Below are 16,267 nucleotides of genomic sequence, written 5' to 3' on the forward strand. Positions count from 1 at the left end.
ACGAACCCCTTTGGCGCCGACGACTTTGCCCCCTCGTCGACCTCGGCGTCCGCCGACGCAGCCGCCCCTGCCGCTGCGACGGCCGCCAACAGCGCCAGCAACACCAACAGCGGCAGTAGCAACTTTGACGACTTTGACTCGGCCTTTGAGGACCTTGGCCAGGCCGAGGTTGTTCCCTCGTCGTCGGCTGGCGCTGGCGGCACCGCTGCTGCTGCCACTGGCGCGCCGATGGCTGGGTTCGACGACGCCTTCGACAACGACTTTGACTTTGTGCCCTCGTTTGCGACGGGCGCCGGCGGCTCGACGGCGGGTGCCAATGCCGCCGCGCCGGCCATCGCTTCGAGCGCGGGGGGCGAGCGATCCGTTCTTCCCCGCCGCCGCCGGCGCCGCTTCGTCGTCGTCATCGGCCGCTGCGGCACCCGCTGCCGCCTCGAACGCTGGCTTTGAGGACTTTGACTCGGCCTTTGATCCCATCGCTGGCACCGACACGTCGACGTCGGCGACGGCGTCCAAGGCGGCAGGAGAGGGGAGCCAGGCCAACTCTGGGTCCGGGTTCAGCTTCGAGGATGCCTTTGCGCCCGCCGCATCGTCTTCTTCGACCGGTGGCGCTGCCGCCTCTGCTGCTGCTGTTGCCCCGACGACGACGACGTACGCACCGCCTCCCGGTCCCCCACCGCCTTCTCTGCCCGAGCGCAAGTCGACGACGACGACGACGACGACGACGGCCGCGGCCAGCCAGGCTGTCAATGCGCTGCCGGACGATGCGGGGCCGGTCAAGCAGCTATGCGGCATGGGCTTCGAGCGGCCCAAGGTGATTGAGGCGCTCGAAAAGAGCAACTACCGCACCGAAAAGGCGCTCGAGAGGCTGCTGGCCCAGGCCTAGGCCCAGGTCTTTGGTTGGGATGGAGCGTCGAGCCGTGCCCGTGCCCGTGCCCGTGCCCGTGCCGTGCCGTCCGTCGAGGGAAGGATGGAAAGGATGTCGAGGGACCCCCTTGGGTTGGAAGGCTCCCTCTCATCGGGTGGTCTCGGCGAGAATGTAGATAACTAGTTATGCAGCCCCTTTCTTTCGCTCTCGCTCGACTCAAAGCAACGCTACCCGTACATGGCCTGGTCGAGGGGAGCGCCAAAGACGCCCTGCCAGCTCGGAGGATGTTGCAGCGGTTTCTCTGTCGGCGCGGGGGGAGCGTGTGGGGGAGAAGGAACGAAGAGGAAAAAGAGGAAGACGGGTCAATGGTGAGCGCGGGGAGCCCGAGGAGGATGCCGGCGTTCGACGAAGGTGCTGGAAGTCGAGAGAGCGGAGGCGCGAGCCGAGTCGACACATACCGACGTCGATCTGGAGACACGTTGCGACGAGGTGGGCGAGCGTCTCTGCGTCTGGACGGTTATCGCCCTCGGCGCAAAAGAGGAGGAGGGCGCCCACGTCTCCCCCTGCCTGTGTTTGTGCTGCTGCTGCTGGGGCTGCTGCTGCTGCGAAAGCGTTGAGGAGCCTGCGCGTCATGCCTCCACCCGGGATGTGCGGGATGCCGTTGCTGTCCTGGTCGCTGCGAGAGAGGGCGGAGAGGTGTTGCGGTGGTGGCCGCACCTCAAAGGGCGGGTAGAGGGTCGAGAGGGCCTGCAAGGCCGGTGTGCGCGGGGGTGCTGGGAAGAGGGTGACGACCGATGTGCTGCGGGAGCGGATGAGGGGGTGGCGGGGACAGGCAGGTCGAGGGAGAGTGTTCAGCGCCGTCGTGGGTCGACGTCGGTTTTCGTGGCAGCGCGCGACTTACGACAGCTCGTCGTCGGTTCTTGCTGCCGCGTCGATGCTAGATAGGGTAGGAGGAGGAGGAGGAGGAGGAGGAGGAGGAGGAGGAGGAGGAGGAGGAGGAGGAGGAGGAGGAGGAGGGCGACGGGACAGGCGGGGATGAGTCGCGAGGTAAGCCTAGACGCAACGGGTAGAGAGGCAGCTCCGCCGTGTGCTGGACTCACCTTGAGAGGACGAGGACCTGCTTGAAGTTTGCCGAGCGGATCCAGGCGACGAGGCGGTCGGTAAAGGCCTTTTCCCTCGACTGTGGTGGGCACGAGGTGCAGAGAGCAAGTCGAGCCAAGAGTGTGAGCGCAAGAAGATGATCCACTGCAAGCCCACGCTGGGCAGGGCAGCGCTCACCTTGAATACGGGGCTGCGGTGCTGGATGACGGTGAGACCTGCGCGGTTCTGAAAGACTGTACGATGGCGCAGGGGAGGTGTTTTGGTCAGCCTTGGCCAAAGCCTCTTATGGGATGGAAGCAAGATGGGAGGCGACCCTCACCTTCGAGTGCAGTGGAGATGGCGTTTCCCTTTGCGCCCTCGTCGGGTCCGGCAAAGGGGATGCAGTCTGAATGGTCTAGACGCGCCACTTTTTCGAGTGCGAGGGCGGGCGAGTGTAGGAGGAGGTCGACGGCGAGCTGGGGTACGGAGCCCACGCTGACCATGGGGAGGATGAGGGTGTTGTCCTCGAAGGACGGCGGTGGGCCTGTGCGTGTGAGCGGGTAGAGGAGGGGTGAGGGCGAAGGGTGGGTCATGGTTGCGAGGCGTGGGATCGTGGGGCGTGGCGAGAGGAAGGAGCGAGGAGAACGGAGAAAGGAGGAGAGAGGGGGTGAGGAGATGAGAGGAGCCAGCCAAGCCCAGGTGTTGGTCCTGGACCTCGACTGGCGCGGCCCTTGGTTGCCTCCACTTTGTGCGGCTGCTTGCGCTCTCGGTTGCTCCGTGCGAGAAGGCAGAGGCTCTCCGATCACCCCACGCTGCGAGACACGCAGGCAGGGCAGGCAGGGCAGGGCGGGGCAGGGCTTGCGTGGTAGCAGCGCAGCTCCACTTGGCCCACGGACCGACGCGGCCCACGTCCTCATCTTGAACCCCCTCCCGCCTTCGACTCTCTCTCCATCTGTCGCTCCTCTACCTCTGACTTGCATCCTCGGCCGCGACTCCCCACCGCACATCTACGCACACCACACAACCGCACAACCGCACAACCGCACAACCGCACAACCGCACAAACGCACACGCACACGCTCCTCACTCTTACGCCACCACCTGTGCACCCCCTCGTCCGCCAGCATGACGTCGCGGCTACCCACAAAGTCGGCCTCGGGCTTCGACTTTTCCTCGTACTCGCGCAACAACCACCTCTCCTCGTCCGGTCTCGGCGGCTTCACCGCCACCTCGACGGGAACCACCATCGTCGGCTGCATCTACCGCGACGGCGTCGTCCTCGGCGCAGACACCCGCGCCACAGAGGGACCCATCGTCGCCGACAAAAACTGCGAAAAGATCCACTACATCTCCGACAACATCCGCTGCTGCGGCGCCGGTACCGCCGCCGACACCGAGTTTGTCACGGCCCTCATTTCCAGCAACATGCAGCTCCACGAGCTCAACACGGGCAGGAAACCGCGCGTCGTCACCGCCATGACGATGCTCAAGCAGAGGCTGTTTCAGTGCGTCCCGGCCTTGCCACCGTCGACCCATCTGACATGGCACGCACACCGACCCTTCTTGCTCACCCCCCTACCGCTCTGCTCCCATCCCTGCCTCTCACCCGCACAGGTACCAAGGGCACATCGGCGCCGCCCTCGTCCTGGGAGGCTACGACGCAACCGGACCCAACCTTTTCACCGTCGCACCGCATGGATCCACAGATAAGCTGCCCTACGTCACCATGGGCTCCGGCTCGCTAGCCGCCATGGCCGTGTTTGAGAGCGGCTGGGTCAAGGACATGGAGGTGAGCCCCAGCTGGTCCCCGCCCCCGGGCGTCCGCCTGCACCGCGGTCTCTATGTCGACCTTTGGTCACTCACACCCTCGCTCCATTCCCCCCTTTGCTCCCTCACCTCACGCTCACCTCGCCGCCCCCGCCGCTCCGCAGCGGGAAGACGCAATCAAGCTGGTGGCCGCCGCCATTTCGTCGGGCATCTTTAACGACCTCGGCTCCGGCTCCAACGTCGACGTCTGCGTCATCACAAAGGACCGGACCGACTACCTGCGCAACTACCAGACGCCCAACGAGCGCGTCGAAAAGGAACAGAGGTACGGCTTCAAAAAGGGCACCACGGCCTTTACAAAGGAGATGATCTACAGCATGATCCAGAAGGAGGGTGAGTCGAGGCGAGGCGCGGCGCGGCGCGGCCCAGTGCGGCCGTGTACCATCCCCCTCGAAACGCAGGGTAGCGAAGCGCGCCCGACAGCCATGCTGACCCCTTCTTTGTCCCCGCGTCGATGGCATTCGCCTCTACCTCATCTCCCGCTCGCTCAGACGTCCTCGAGGTCGGAAAGACGGCGCCCGTACCAGCCGCTGCGGGCGAAGAGACCATGGACACGTCCTAGGCCGGCCGTCCCCTGTGTCGCCGCGGCGAGGTGGCGTCCCTTGCCAGTCTCGTCCAGTCGTCGTTGTCATCATCTGTCTGCAATGACACCGCATTCCACAAGAGACGGCATCCGTCGGCATCGTTGCATCGCATCGTGAATGTGGTCTGAACATTCTCTTCTAGCAGCTGCGTCGGTCCCTCGACGCAATACACCTCGCCCTTCGCTCTAGCGTCGCCGCCGTGGCTGGTCCACGCGTGCCCGCTATGCCGTCTCGTCAAAGACGACGCTCCACTCGTGCTCGACGCGTCCGAGCTGGATGTCGGTGATGCGGTCGAGCATGGCCTTGGCAATGGGCCCGCTGCCGCCCTCGGTGACGGGCACGTGGATGTCGCTGCCCTTGTATCCGATGCGGTCGACGGGCGACACAATGGCCGCCGTGCCCGCGCCAAAGATTTCCAGCAGCGAGCCATCGGCCGAGGCGTCGACGACCTCCTTCATGGTAATCTCGCGCTCCGACACCGTCAGCTTCGAGGGGAGCGAGTCGAGCTTGTGCTTGCCCGACACGTGGTCGCGCGCAATGTGCAGGATCGAGTCGCGCGTCACGCCCGGCAGGATCATGCCATTCAGCGGGGGTGTGATGAGCTCGATGCCTGGCCGGGCGTCAAACGAAGGCAAACGGCGTCGGGTGCGAGGCGAGCAGATCAGAGGAGGTCAGCGGGTGTCCAACACGCAGACTGCTTGCGGCCAGGTGGACAGGTAGATGGTCATGGATCGGGTCCGCCTACTCACCGCCGTCGGCCATCTTCTTGACGACCATGAGGTTCATGGTGCCGACCTCGGTGAGGAGCTCCTGTTCGCCAAAGAGCCACAGGTTCTGCTGGTAGCCGCGCTTGGCCGCCTCCATCTGGGGCAGGATGCCTGGGGCGTAGTTGCCGCCGAGCTTGTAGTGGCCCGTTCCTCCGGGCCAGGCGCGGACCTTGGACGGGTCGGCCTCGAGGGCGACGGGCTTGAAGCCGGTCTTGTAGTAGGGTCCGACGGGCGACGAAATGACAAAGAGGAGGGCGTCCTTTGTCGGGTGGACGCCGAGCGCGGCCTCGGTGCCGATCATGGCGGGTCGGATGTAGAGCGAGTGGCCGGGCTCGGACGGGATCCAGGCCTTGTCGAGGGCGACGAGCTTCTTGATGAGCTCGGTGAGCTCCTCGCCGTCAAACGTCTGCGCAGGCGAGGGCGAGGGTGAGGGTCGTTGGTCGGTCAGTCATCGGCCGGCGGGGCAGGGCAGGGCGGTCCACTGCGGCACCACGGCTGGCACAACTCACGGGCAGGGCGATTCTGGCTGCGCTCATGTTCATGCGCTTCATATTCATGTCGGGTCTAAAGAGGCGGACCTTGCCGTTGACGTCCTTGTAGGCCTTCATGCCCTCAAAGAGGCTTGGGGCGTAGTGGAAGATGACGGCGGATGGATCGAGCTGGAGGGGGGCGTAGGGGTGGATCTTGGGGGGAGCCCATCCGGAAGCGCTGTTCCAGGGGATGCTGAGCATGTGGTCTGCAAAGTTTGCGCCAAAGACGAGCGACTGCGAGGGGGGAGGGGTGCGGGGTGCGTTTGTGCGCTCGAGGATGAGCTCCGAGGCGGCGAGGCGCTTGAGGCCGGTGGCCTCGCCCGTCATGGGGTCCAGGGTGACGCTCGAGGGAGAGGCGGACGAGGACTGGTGGCGGACGGCCATGGTGCAAGGGGAGGCGACAGCCGCGGCGGGCAGTGGCCTTGCTGCGCGAGGCAGCGCCGTGCGCAATGTGGGCAGGGTGCGGGCGAACATGGGGGGCGGTGGGCGGGTCGTGTGTCGATGCGGGGCGACCGAGGGGGTGACGGGTGGGAAGCGCGTTGTGTATGTGTAGGATAGAAGAGGTTCAAGCAAGCTGTTCGGCTGCCAGGCGAGTGTGCTGGTGGAGAGAAGGTGCGGTGCGGGGATGATGGCAAGCGTTGGAGGCAAAGGTGGTGGAACGGGCCAGCAGGCTTCGCTAACCAGCCTCGACCGACTGAGCGAGGCCTCTGGGCTGGCCTGGCTTGGCCTCGCCGTGACTCGCTCATCGCGGCCAACGGTCGGCCAAGCCGGTCCACCTCTCGCGCGCCCTCGCTGCCAGCCAACTTCCCAACCTCGGCCACTTGAACGGCCAGCCCCCGCCCCCGCCCCAGCCCGAGCCCCAACCCCGACCCCAACCTCGGCCTCAGCGCGCAGCTTCCCCCCTGCGATTCCCGTCTCCCGCGTTCCAGCCGGGTAGCCAATCCCAACCCGCAGCCCGTAGCCCGCAGCCCGAGCCGGTTCTCCACCTTCCTCACGCTCTCTCTCCATCTCGCCATCTCTCCATCTCCGCCTGCCTCTGGACACCACCACCGGCACCTTCCGCATACCCGAGCCGCGTCCACGCTTCCGTCCCCTCACCATCTTCAACTCAGCGCAAATCCAATCCTTCCCCACCACACTGCGCTATCGCCATGTCGTCGCTCAACTTCTGCGCAGAGTGGTGCGTATGCCACTGACTGCCGTCGGCTGCTCCCCATCTCTCAATGCCCGCTCGCTGACCATTCGTCATTACTTTTCCCCGTCCCCCTCATCGAATCACCGCGCACAGCAACAACCTCCTCTATCCAGAGGTCGATCGCACCAACCACGTCCTCCTCTATGCCTGCCGCAACTGCAACTACTCGGAAGAGGCACGGCAGTCGCTCGTCTTTCGCAACGATCTTATGAGCGTCACAAAGGTGCACCTCGGTCCCTCGCCCGCCCGCCCGTCCGCCCCGTACTGCGCTATTAGCACCCCCGCTCATGCTCATCCGCCCTCTCCGTCTCTGTCTCCGTCTCTGTCTCCGTCTCCGTCTCTTGACCCGCCGCAGGAACAACCGGGCGTCATCGACAACCTCATGAAGGACCCTACCTTGGCTAGAACACAGGACCTCTCGTGTCCCGACTGCGGTCACTCGGAGTGCGTCCCCCACCTCTCGTGCTTCTCCCGCTGCCCTTATACCGGCCGGCCGTTCCTGACACTCCTCTCCGATCCCTACCCGTCCATCCCCGAACCTCTCCCGACCACCAGAGCGGTAGTCTTTCAGGACCAGTCGAAACGAATCCTCAACCGTGAGTGAATCTCTCTCATCGCCTTGCCCCTTCCTGCTCTCGCCGCCCGTCAGCCCATCCCCAGCACGACACTGACCCTCCCGCTCGCACCTTGATTCATCGCGTTGGCATCCCCGGCACTCGTTCGTGCAGGAATGATCCTCTTCTACGTCTGCACGCGCTGCAACCACCTCTTCCGCGACCCACCACAACAGGCCCCTACCACCGGCCCGGGACAGGTGTGGAACGACCGCAAGAAAAAGTAACCCCCCCCTGGCCCCCCTCGTCCCTTGCGCTGCACCCCGCGCAGCCGCCTCGACCATCGTCTGCTCGATGGACACGTCCGCTCGCGCTCGCGCCCGCGTCATCTTCATCTCCAACCTCTCTCGATCCGATCCGCCCGCCATCTGCCCCTTGTAACACTAGCCACGCAAACCCTTTTCGCTCTTCTGCAATCAGAGACGGCTCGACAGTCGCGTTCCGTGTCGGTGGGTTTCCCCTGACGACGCCACGACTCGACTCGAACGGTAAGCAGACGAGAGGAGAGAAGAGGGTCCACAACCAACGATGCTGGACCTCTAAGCATGGGATGGATAAGGAGGACCGCCCGCCGATGGCGAGAGAGAGATTAGAGAGAGATCTCGATGAGGGGGTAGGATAGCAACAGGGCGCGTTGAAAGGATCCGCCCTCGGGGTAAGGGTCCGTCCAAGCGCCCGCTCGGCTGGGGCTCAGGCGCTACTTGTACTTGTCCTTGTGGATCCAGCTGAGACCGACGGTATCGTATCCGCCCTGTTCGGCCATGCGGTAGTACATGGCGGCCTTTTTGAGGTCCTTTTTGCACCCTTTGCCCGAGGCGTACAGCGCGCCCGCCTCGGCCTGGGCATCGGCGTCGCCCAGCCGCGCCGCCAGCTCAAAGTACTCGAGCGCCATGGCCTTGTCCATCTTGACGCCCCAGCCGTAGCAAAAGCACTTGCCCAGCTCGTAGACGGATAGCTTGAGCTCCGACTGCATGGCGACGCAAAACAGAGTCCAAACATGAAGAGCGGGAGGGGGGGGGGGGGGGAAAGGGGGCAAGGCAGGATGTGAGCTGGACGGTCAGTCGGGAATAGCGGGTCCCTCCACCAGGCCGGCCGCGTCGCCACCGTCGCATGACGGGACCCACCTTGATGGCCTTGATCTCGCTCTCGCTCTTGACGCCCCCGCCCTGCATCATCTCGCCCGCCTTGGCCGCGGCGCGCTGGATCCACTCAAAGCCCTTTTTGGGGTCCTTTCGCGCGCCCCAGCCCTCGCGCAGCGCCATGCCAAACATGCACATGCCCACCACGCAGCCGCCGTCGACGCGCGCGCTGCGCTCAAAGTAAAACGCCGAGCGCGACAGGTCGCCCTGCTCGTGGTACGTGATGCCCTGCGACAGAAAGTCTTCGGCCGACGACGGGCCCGTACGCGTGTCGGTGCCCTGCTGCGACTTGGTGCTCCGCGCGCTGCTCGTCTTGTCCGTCGTCGACGACATGGCCGACGAATCGGAAAACGCAGAGAGCGTCGGCTTCATCGCCGCAGAAGAGGCGGTGCCAGCCGCGAGCATCGGCGACGACGACGAGCCCGAAAGGCTGCTCTGCATCGTCGGCAGCGCCGCCGATGATTTCGCCTGCCGCAGGGGTGGAGGCGCAGCGGCAGCCCGCGGTGTACCCGCTTGCGTCGGTACGCCACGCTTTGCAGCGGCTGTATCGTGGCTGCCGCCTCCGCCGGCCGTGCTGGCGCCCCACTGCTGGCTGGCGTTGGGTAGCACCGTATCCTGCATCGGATGGGTATTGCTCCTCGACGGGCTCGGCTGTCGCTCGGCGGCCGGTCCGCTCGGCGACGAAAAGGCGCGCCGCGGACTGGGTAGATCTGCGGGCCGCAGCCGCGCATTGGCGTCCCAGGCAGCTTTACTCGGCGCGTTCGTTTCGCGGCTGCCGCCGCCGCTGTCAACGCCCAGCTGACCGCCCTCCTCTTCTGCCGTGCCAGGCAGTCCGATATCCTCGTAGCGCACCGTGCCGATCGACATTCGGCTCGTCATGATGCTGTTGATGGTGCTGGTGCTGTCCCTGCGGCTGCTTCCGTCGAGCCGCAGCGTCTCGACGTCGAGATCGGACACGATGCTCTCCCGCCCGTTGGCCGCAGCGATGGCCTCGGTCCGCGCACGGCCCAGCACCGGACGTGTTGCGGCGGCCGCAGCCGGGCTCGGTCGGTTGGGATCGGCATAGCCGGCTGGGCTGAAGCCAGACGACGGCGTCGTCGGTGTCGGCGGCGGCGGTCGCCCCGCAGGATGGCCCGACGTCTTGCGCGGCTTCGCCTGCTGCCCGATGATGGGCGAGCCGTGGGGCTGGGCCAGCAGGTTCGAAGGCGCCACGGGACCCTTCGGCCTGGCCTCGGCGTGGTGCAGAAGGTGGCCCTTCGCGTAGGCGGCCATGGCCTGCTGGGGTGACTCGTCCATCGTCTCGACCACTGCCCTGCTGCCTTGGGGCAGTGCGGCGTGGCCGGACCCCGTTCCAGCGATGCCGTCGCCGCCAGCGCCGCCTTTGCGCGAAGCTTCGGAGCCCGACGGGCTGGGAGGGTAGACGTAGACCTTGGCGCCCCCCGAGCCCAGCGTCGAGGTCGAGTCAGTGGCCCTGTGACCGAGCTGCCTCTGTGAGCCGGCCATCGGGGTCTGGTCGACGTCGCGGCGCGCGTACGCCGTGTCTGCGGAGCCGCTAGCTGATGCCTCGTCGAATTCGGCCTCGTAGATCGAGGGGACGAAGCTGTGACGGTGCGACTGAGGGGGCTCAGCGCTGAGCAGGCCATTGTTGCTGCCCGCACCCGCAGACGACCCTATGGTGGACCGCGTCAGGTTGACGACGTGCTCCTTGGCCGGGACTGAGTGGATTTGCGGGAGCGGCGAGGACGTCGCTCCTTGCTTTTGCAGCTGTGGCTGCTGCTGCATTTGCTGCTGCTGCTGCCGAAGTTGCCGCTGCCGCTGGATCTGGGTATGCGTGCCCGTTCCTCCTTCGGCCGGTGCCTGTTGGCGCTGCTGCGCCGCCTTCCACTGGATCGTGAGGCTGTCGAGCTTGGAGCCGGATTGAAGGTCAAAGGGTGAGCTGCCCTGACCTGGCTCAATCTCAAGGTCCTTGCTGTAGACCTCTGACCTCCAGCTGCCGCCGGCGGCATCATCACCGTCGTCATCGTCTCCGCCGTAGACGCTCTCGCCGTACTCGGTCTCCTCGTCGTCGGCCTTGTTGGCCCAGGCGCGGCCCCACCTTCCGTGCTCGCCAAACTCGGAGCTGCGCACTGTGTCGACCGAGTCCCGCCGCATCAGGTCCGGCGAGTAGATATCGGCGGGTATCCCTGAGCTGCCCGCCGCGCCCACGCTGATGCCGCCGCCGTCGTCATACAGGGACGAGCGGTCATTCTGACCGGTGATGGAGTTGAAGGAGATGTCCGAGGCGATGGAGTCGCGGAAGGCATTGCTCAAGAGATGCCCGCTCTCCCTCTTCTGCCAGGACGGGTTGTCGGGAGCGGCCGACGTCGAGGCGGCGAACCTCTGCGGTCCGACCGAGTCGCCTTCATCGTCGTAGCCCAGCTCCCTGGCCGACTTCCACTGCGAGTGAGAGCCGCGGCCAGCGAGGATCTCACGCCTAGAGCCCGCCGAGGTGCGCCGCGAGATGACCGAGAAGGATGGCGCGTCGGATCCCTGGGGCGCAAGGTTGATGCTGCGCACGCTCTTTGCGTCGTCGAAGTCGTCTGGGTCGGGCGAAGGGTGGTAGGGAGCGTGCTTGACCGATGTCTTTCGTGAGAGGGCGGTCGCTCTTTCGTAGATCTTGCTCTTGCCCGAGTGGGCTGCGTCGATTTCTGGGCGCCAGATGTCGTGCTGTACCTGTTTTCCGCGCTGCATGAGCATCTCTAAGGGTGACAGTTTGGGTGCGGTGCCGTTGGGCGCGCCAGTGGCGCCGCTGCTGCTGGGGGGATCGGCGGCATTGGCAGGCGATGGGCTGAAACCGTAGTCGGACCAGCCTGCGGAGTCGGGTTCCGAGAGGGACGGGCTGGTGAGGGGTGTGTGGGCTCCGCGCGAGGAGCCAGTGCCGGCCGACGAGGCTTGTGAGCTGGACGACGAGGAGCGGGGCTGAGCCTCGTAGCGGCCGGGTCTTAGGCGGTCCATGGGGGTCGATATTTGGGGTTTGAAGGGGTGATCTAAGGCGGTGGTGGGGGAGGTTGTCGAGAGGGATGTTGCAGCATCCGGTGCTCTAGCGGGTATCGCCGGGGACGGGTATGGCCACGCAGACGGTGGTGCGGCGGCGGTCGTGAGGCGGGTGAGTGGGCAGCCTAGGCGCGTGCAGGGCCAAGCGGTTATGATGGTGGTGGTGCCGGTGGTGGTGGTGGTGCGGCAGAAGAGGAGCGGGATGCTGTGGACCCAGGAAGGTGGAGCGTGCGAGCAAGCGCGCGGAGGCGGCAGCAGGAAAGGGGAGGTGACGGCGGGGCAAGAGAAGAGCTAGGCCAATATCTGTCCGTTGGCCGTCTATGTGGTGGGCGGGGAACGTAGCCTGATGTGGTAATGGCGAGATCGTCGGGGTGATTGCCAAGAGCCAAGGAAGGGGAGAAAGAGGGGGGAATGGGTGGTGCGCAAGCGAGAAGGCGACGAGGGCGAGGAGAGGTATCGGAAGGGTGATGGGGCAAAGAGGGCAAAGCTGCTCGACAGAGGACCGGTCGGGCCGCGCTACGCGGGTCGGCAACCAGCCGTACGTCGAGATAGAGTGGCCGGCTGGCCGACGGGCGGGCAAGCGTTGTGCATGGTTGGTGCGAGCGGCGGCGGCGGCGGCGGCGGCGGCGGCGGCGGCTGCCAAAAAAGGAGCAAGCAAGCAGCAAGCAGGCAGGCAAGCGGGCGGGCCGGTGCGTGGGTCAACAGCCAAGCAGCGCTGGCAGCGGCCAGAGAGAGGGAGCGAGGGGCGGCCCTTTTTCGTCGCCTGCCCCTGTGGCCCCCGAGCTTTGGCTTTGGCTCTTGACCGCCCACCCGACATGGGCCAACAGCGGTACGCAACGGTACGCTTGCCTCTCGGTTCAGTCCTGCCAGCCCGCGCCCTCAGGGGCCAAGATGAGCCTAAATCGCTCCTTGGGCGTACCGAGCGGGTTTTGCGCGCGGCCCTTTGGGCACAGCCCAACTCTGCTAACGACGTCCGCACACCGACCGCGAGGGTCGTGTGAGAGGGACGTCGTTTGGCAGGCCGCAGGCAGGCAGGCAGGCAGGCTGGCAGGCTGGCAGGCAGGCAGGCACGCGGCCAACCAAGGTTGCCCTTGCGACCGATCGGCGCACGTCGTATGCATACAACACGCACCTCGAGCTGGGCAGGGCTGGCCCCCGTTTGGCATCCAGCCCAACCGGCGTTGCGGCGACCGAGGGCGTAGGCAGGCAGGCAGGCAGGCTAAGGGTGTCGCAGAGGGGCACCTGCCGGCTGTTGATCGCCCACCTGCAGTTGCGGCCAGCCACTCGGCCTGCCTGCCTGTTGCGAAGAGCAGCCAGCCAGCCAGCATAGAGCAGGCCGAGCTGGACCCTGAGATTCTTAGATTTCAAGATTGCCGGCTTCTTCTCCACACGCAATCCTTGAATTGGTCGTCGCAACCTTGACATCACCACCACCACCACCACCACCACCATTTCCGCCATCGCCACCGCGACTCGTTCCCACGGTCCAAACGTACCTCTCCCGCAATGACGGCGACCTCGCCTTCCATACCGACCGCGCCCGTGCTGCAGCCTCCGCCGCTGTTTGCGCCCGTCGCACCCTGCATCTACCGCAGCGCGACGCCCCCGCCCTCGTCGCACGCCTTCCTCTCGACGCTCCATCTCAAGACCATCCTCAGCCTCACATCGGAGCTGCCTTCCACCTCGCTCCAGTCCTACGCCCGCAAGAACGGGATACGCTTCATCCACTTTGGGCCCTACTCGTCCTCGTTTCCACAGGCCTCCTCGGCATCGGCGTCGGCCCCCTTCTCGCTGCCCGCCTTTGCCTCTTCCTCGTCTCTCTTCAACAGCACCGCCGCCACCACCACCGCCAGCCCACCCACCATCGCCGCACCCATCAGCAGCACCATCACCACAGAGACGCTCAAGGACTCGCTCCAGCTCCTCCTCGACTCGTCAAACCACCCCATCCTCGTCACCGACACCAGCGGAATACAGGAGACGGGCATCCTCCTCGCCTGCCTCCGCAAGCTGCAGCGCTGGAACTTTGCCACCATCCTCGTCGAGTACCGAAACTTTGCCGGAAACCGCGCAAGAGCCGCAAACGAGAGGCTCATCGAGATGTTCGACACCGACCTCATCACACTGCCCCAGCAAGAGGACCTGCCCGCATGGTTCGCACAGCAGGTCGCATGGGACGAAGACGAGCTCGACCGTCGTAGGATGGGCGAGATGCTGTGACGCGCACACCTACCACCTGCACAGTGATAGCTTCAGCGGCCACACTGAAGAGGGCGCGACGGGGGCGAAGGCGCACCAATCGAGACAATCGAGGTTGCGACAACGTGCACATGGAGATTGACGGAATTCGACGGCATTCGGCAGGCAGGCAGGCCTATAATCGGGCATTCTGGACCGCCGACGGGCAACAATCATGAGCGCACGCTGCCGCGCCTAGACGACGCCATACGGACCCGACAGCGGCAGCCGCATCGAACGTGTGGCCACCTGGCCCGTCGACGCCCTCGACGCCACCATCGAAGCCGCAATCGGCAGATTGGCCGACGCTGCTGCCGCCGCCGAGCCGCCCTCGCACTGCCGCGCGATGAGCTGGTCCAGGTCGGCGTTGCGTAGCCGCTCGCGCTCCTCTTTGGCCTCGCCCTGCATCCGCTCAATCTCGTCGGCCACCTTTTGCGGCCAGGCGAGGTACGCCTCGACGCTCTCGCGCGCGTCGCCCTCCATCAGCTGCTCCAGGTCCTCCCACGTGTCGTCGTCCGGCCCAAAGCCCTTCCAGCGCACCAGGCACTTTGTCGACGCCTGCGACATCGTCACAATGTGCGAGATCTCGTACACCTCGCCGTTGCCCTCGCCCTCGACCTCGGCCTCGCCCTCTTGGTCGGCAGGCGGTGCAGAGCTGGCGAGAGCGTCGAGAGCGACTCGTTCGTCCTGCGCCTCGGCCTTGAGCGCCGTCGCCGACAGGGGCGGTGGGCGCTCAAACTGCCTCTGCTGCTGGGGCACCAGCCATTTCTCCGGAATCGTGTAGGTGAGGTCGCCCTCGAAGAGCGAGTAGTAGCCCTTCTTGTCCTCGTCGTCAATCGTCGCAGGTTCGCCGCCCGCGGCTAGCGCGCCTTCGCCCTTGATCCTGTCAGGGCTGAAGCCGCCGGTGCCGTCCTGGTCGCCAGCCTCGGCACCGGCGCCGCTGGACGCGGCGACGCTCCTCTGCCGCGCCGTCAACGCTCTGCCGCCGCGCTTGGCGCCCTTGCGACCCTTGTTGTTCGCCTTGCGGTCGCGCTCCCGCATGTACTTGTGCACCTCGCAGAGGGCGTGCTCGATGTCGACCATGTTGAGGCCCGGCGGACGGGCGTCGCACAGCTGCGGCGGGTCGGTGATGCCCATACGCAGCCAGTGGTCGTGCTGCTGCTTGTAGATCCACTGCATGGCCTGCAGCTCAAAGCCTTGGACGTAGCTGCCAAACATGGACACGAGGCATGATCTGGAGCCTGGTCCGCATGCCGCGTACTCGTCCTCGGACACGTCGATGTGGGGTGTGAGATTGAGGTCGAGCAGCAGCCTGGGTATAGGACGTGCGAGAAGGCCAACAGAAGCGGACAAAAGGTGGGGTTAACGATGGACCGGAGCAGATGCCGGGGACGAGGGCGGCTGGAACTCACTGCATGCCGAGAAAGGCGCCAATGGACGGGTAGACGCAGATGGCGGCGTGGGCGTCGCGCATGTGCTTTAGGTCTGCGAGCTTCTGTGGCAGACCGGTGCGCATCATGAGCGAGATGAGGCGGAGGGTGCCCTGGAAGGGGTACTGGCTCTTGAACTCCTTTGGCGCGGGGATGTAGTAGGAGCTGCCGTAGATGGGTTTGCCGGCGCCGATGTGGGGGAGGAGGATGTTGTCGTAGAGCTCGGGAGAAAAGGAGCGGTAAGAGGGAGGCCCGCCGAGGGCTTCTGTGATGAGCTCGTAGGTTGAGATGCGGGCAAAGGATCGAAAGAGGATGACGCGGAAGCAGCACTCCTCGAGCGACTGGTCGCCCTTTGCGATGACGTCGGTGAGGACAAACTGGGTGCCGCGGTCGAGAACGCGGAATACGTTTGCAAACTTGTTGGACTTGAAGATGGGGTCGTCGGTCCACTGTTCTCGCGGCTTCCCCTGCCTGCGGCGGGTGTGAATGCGATGGCGCTCGTGGCACCAGTAGAGGAAGGTGTCGAGGACGTCCTGGTTGAGGGGCAGCTGGAGGTCCGGGGTGATTGCGACCTCGTTTGGCAGAGGGTGCGAGGTGGCCGTGTCGACGTGTGCTGTTGTTGTTGTTGCTGCTGCTGCTGCTGCTGCTGCTGCGAGCGAGTCGTCTACGGCTTCCTCTTTGGTTGTGCGAATTCGCTTCGAGGCGCGCGGCGAAGAGGGCGGGGAACGCAGGTCGATGGCCTCGTCCCTGGCCGACGTGGATGTCGAGGCGCGTGCCATGACGGACACGGATGGGTGATAGAAGGGACGTCGAAGAGCGAGTTTGACGATGATGGTGACGGGTAGGCGGTGAGGAGGAGGAGGAGGAGGAGGAGGAGGAGGGGCGAGGAAGGAAGGAGGGTTGGCTGGCCCACGCTGCCAGCTCGTTTGGCCGCCCAGCAAGGGTCCGAGCGGTGGGGGGGGGGG

The 16,267-nt window shown here is 65.6% G+C and overlaps 8 protein-coding genes across 8 annotated transcripts in view; 4 read left to right on the forward strand and 4 right to left on the reverse strand.

Moving 5' to 3' along the window:
- The window catches only part of PFL1_05168 (uncharacterized protein), a gene marked incomplete at both ends in the record, with an annotated part of 4,763 nt that extends 3,880 nt beyond the window's left edge, over nucleotides 1-883 (forward strand). Inside the window, 2 exons of the mRNA XM_007882698.1 lie at nucleotides 62-310; nucleotides 345-883. Coding sequence (XP_007880889.1) covers nucleotides 62-310; nucleotides 345-883 — 788 coding nt within the window. The remainder of the gene's footprint in view (nucleotides 1-61; nucleotides 311-344) is intronic.
- A 209-nt stretch (nucleotides 884-1,092) lies between these two features.
- On the reverse strand, nucleotides 1,093-2,538 carry PFL1_05169 (uncharacterized protein; the record flags this gene model as incomplete). The annotated part of the gene is made up of 6 exons (XM_007882699.1): nucleotides 1,093-1,166; nucleotides 1,324-1,664; nucleotides 1,767-1,802; nucleotides 1,966-2,045; nucleotides 2,144-2,199; nucleotides 2,286-2,538. 6 exons carry the CDS (start codon nucleotides 2,536-2,538, stop codon nucleotides 1,093-1,095), a joined length of 840 nt encoding a protein of 279 aa, XP_007880890.1.
- Nucleotides 2,539-3,070: 532 nt separating this feature from the next.
- Nucleotides 3,071-4,334, forward strand: PFL1_05170 (uncharacterized protein; the record flags this gene model as incomplete). The annotated part of the gene is made up of 4 exons (XM_007882700.1): nucleotides 3,071-3,450; nucleotides 3,560-3,734; nucleotides 3,877-4,105; nucleotides 4,264-4,334. The coding sequence occupies 4 exons, from the start codon at nucleotides 3,071-3,073 to the stop codon at nucleotides 4,332-4,334; spliced, it is 855 nt and encodes a 284-aa protein (XP_007880891.1).
- A 243-nt stretch (nucleotides 4,335-4,577) lies between these two features.
- Nucleotides 4,578-6,037, reverse strand: PFL1_05171 (uncharacterized protein; the record flags this gene model as incomplete). The annotated part of the gene is made up of 3 exons (XM_007882701.1): nucleotides 4,578-4,966; nucleotides 5,106-5,529; nucleotides 5,633-6,037. The coding sequence occupies 3 exons, from the start codon at nucleotides 6,035-6,037 to the stop codon at nucleotides 4,578-4,580; spliced, it is 1,218 nt and encodes a 405-aa protein (XP_007880892.1).
- A 767-nt stretch (nucleotides 6,038-6,804) lies between these two features.
- Nucleotides 6,805-7,689, forward strand: PFL1_05172 (uncharacterized protein; the record flags this gene model as incomplete). The annotated part of the gene is made up of 5 exons (XM_007882702.1): nucleotides 6,805-6,833; nucleotides 6,942-7,071; nucleotides 7,204-7,292; nucleotides 7,404-7,444; nucleotides 7,577-7,689. 5 exons carry the CDS (start codon nucleotides 6,805-6,807, stop codon nucleotides 7,687-7,689), a joined length of 402 nt encoding a protein of 133 aa, XP_007880893.1.
- Nucleotides 7,690-8,159: 470 nt separating this feature from the next.
- Nucleotides 8,160-11,595, reverse strand: PFL1_05173 (uncharacterized protein; the record flags this gene model as incomplete). Its single annotated transcript, XM_007882703.1, has 2 exons — nucleotides 8,160-8,429; nucleotides 8,587-11,595. The coding sequence occupies 2 exons, from the start codon at nucleotides 11,593-11,595 to the stop codon at nucleotides 8,160-8,162; spliced, it is 3,279 nt and encodes a 1,092-aa protein (XP_007880894.1).
- Nucleotides 11,596-13,140: 1,545 nt separating this feature from the next.
- PFL1_05174 (uncharacterized protein) lies at nucleotides 13,141-13,854 on the forward strand (the record flags this gene model as incomplete). Its single annotated transcript, XM_007882704.1, has 1 exon — nucleotides 13,141-13,854. One exon carries the CDS (start codon nucleotides 13,141-13,143, stop codon nucleotides 13,852-13,854), a length of 714 nt encoding a protein of 237 aa, XP_007880895.1.
- A 213-nt stretch (nucleotides 13,855-14,067) lies between these two features.
- Nucleotides 14,068-16,081, reverse strand: PFL1_05175 (uncharacterized protein; the record flags this gene model as incomplete). The annotated part of the gene is made up of 2 exons (XM_007882705.1): nucleotides 14,068-15,184; nucleotides 15,285-16,081. The coding sequence occupies 2 exons, from the start codon at nucleotides 16,079-16,081 to the stop codon at nucleotides 14,068-14,070; spliced, it is 1,914 nt and encodes a 637-aa protein (XP_007880896.1).
- Nucleotides 16,082-16,267: the final 186 nt, after the last annotated feature.

Source organism: Pseudozyma flocculosa, assembly GCF_000417875.1.
Source record: "Pseudozyma flocculosa PF-1 unplaced genomic scaffold scaffold00018, whole genome shotgun sequence".
Classification (NCBI taxonomy): Eukaryota; Fungi; Basidiomycota; class Ustilaginomycetes; order Ustilaginales; family Ustilaginaceae; genus Pseudozyma; species Pseudozyma flocculosa.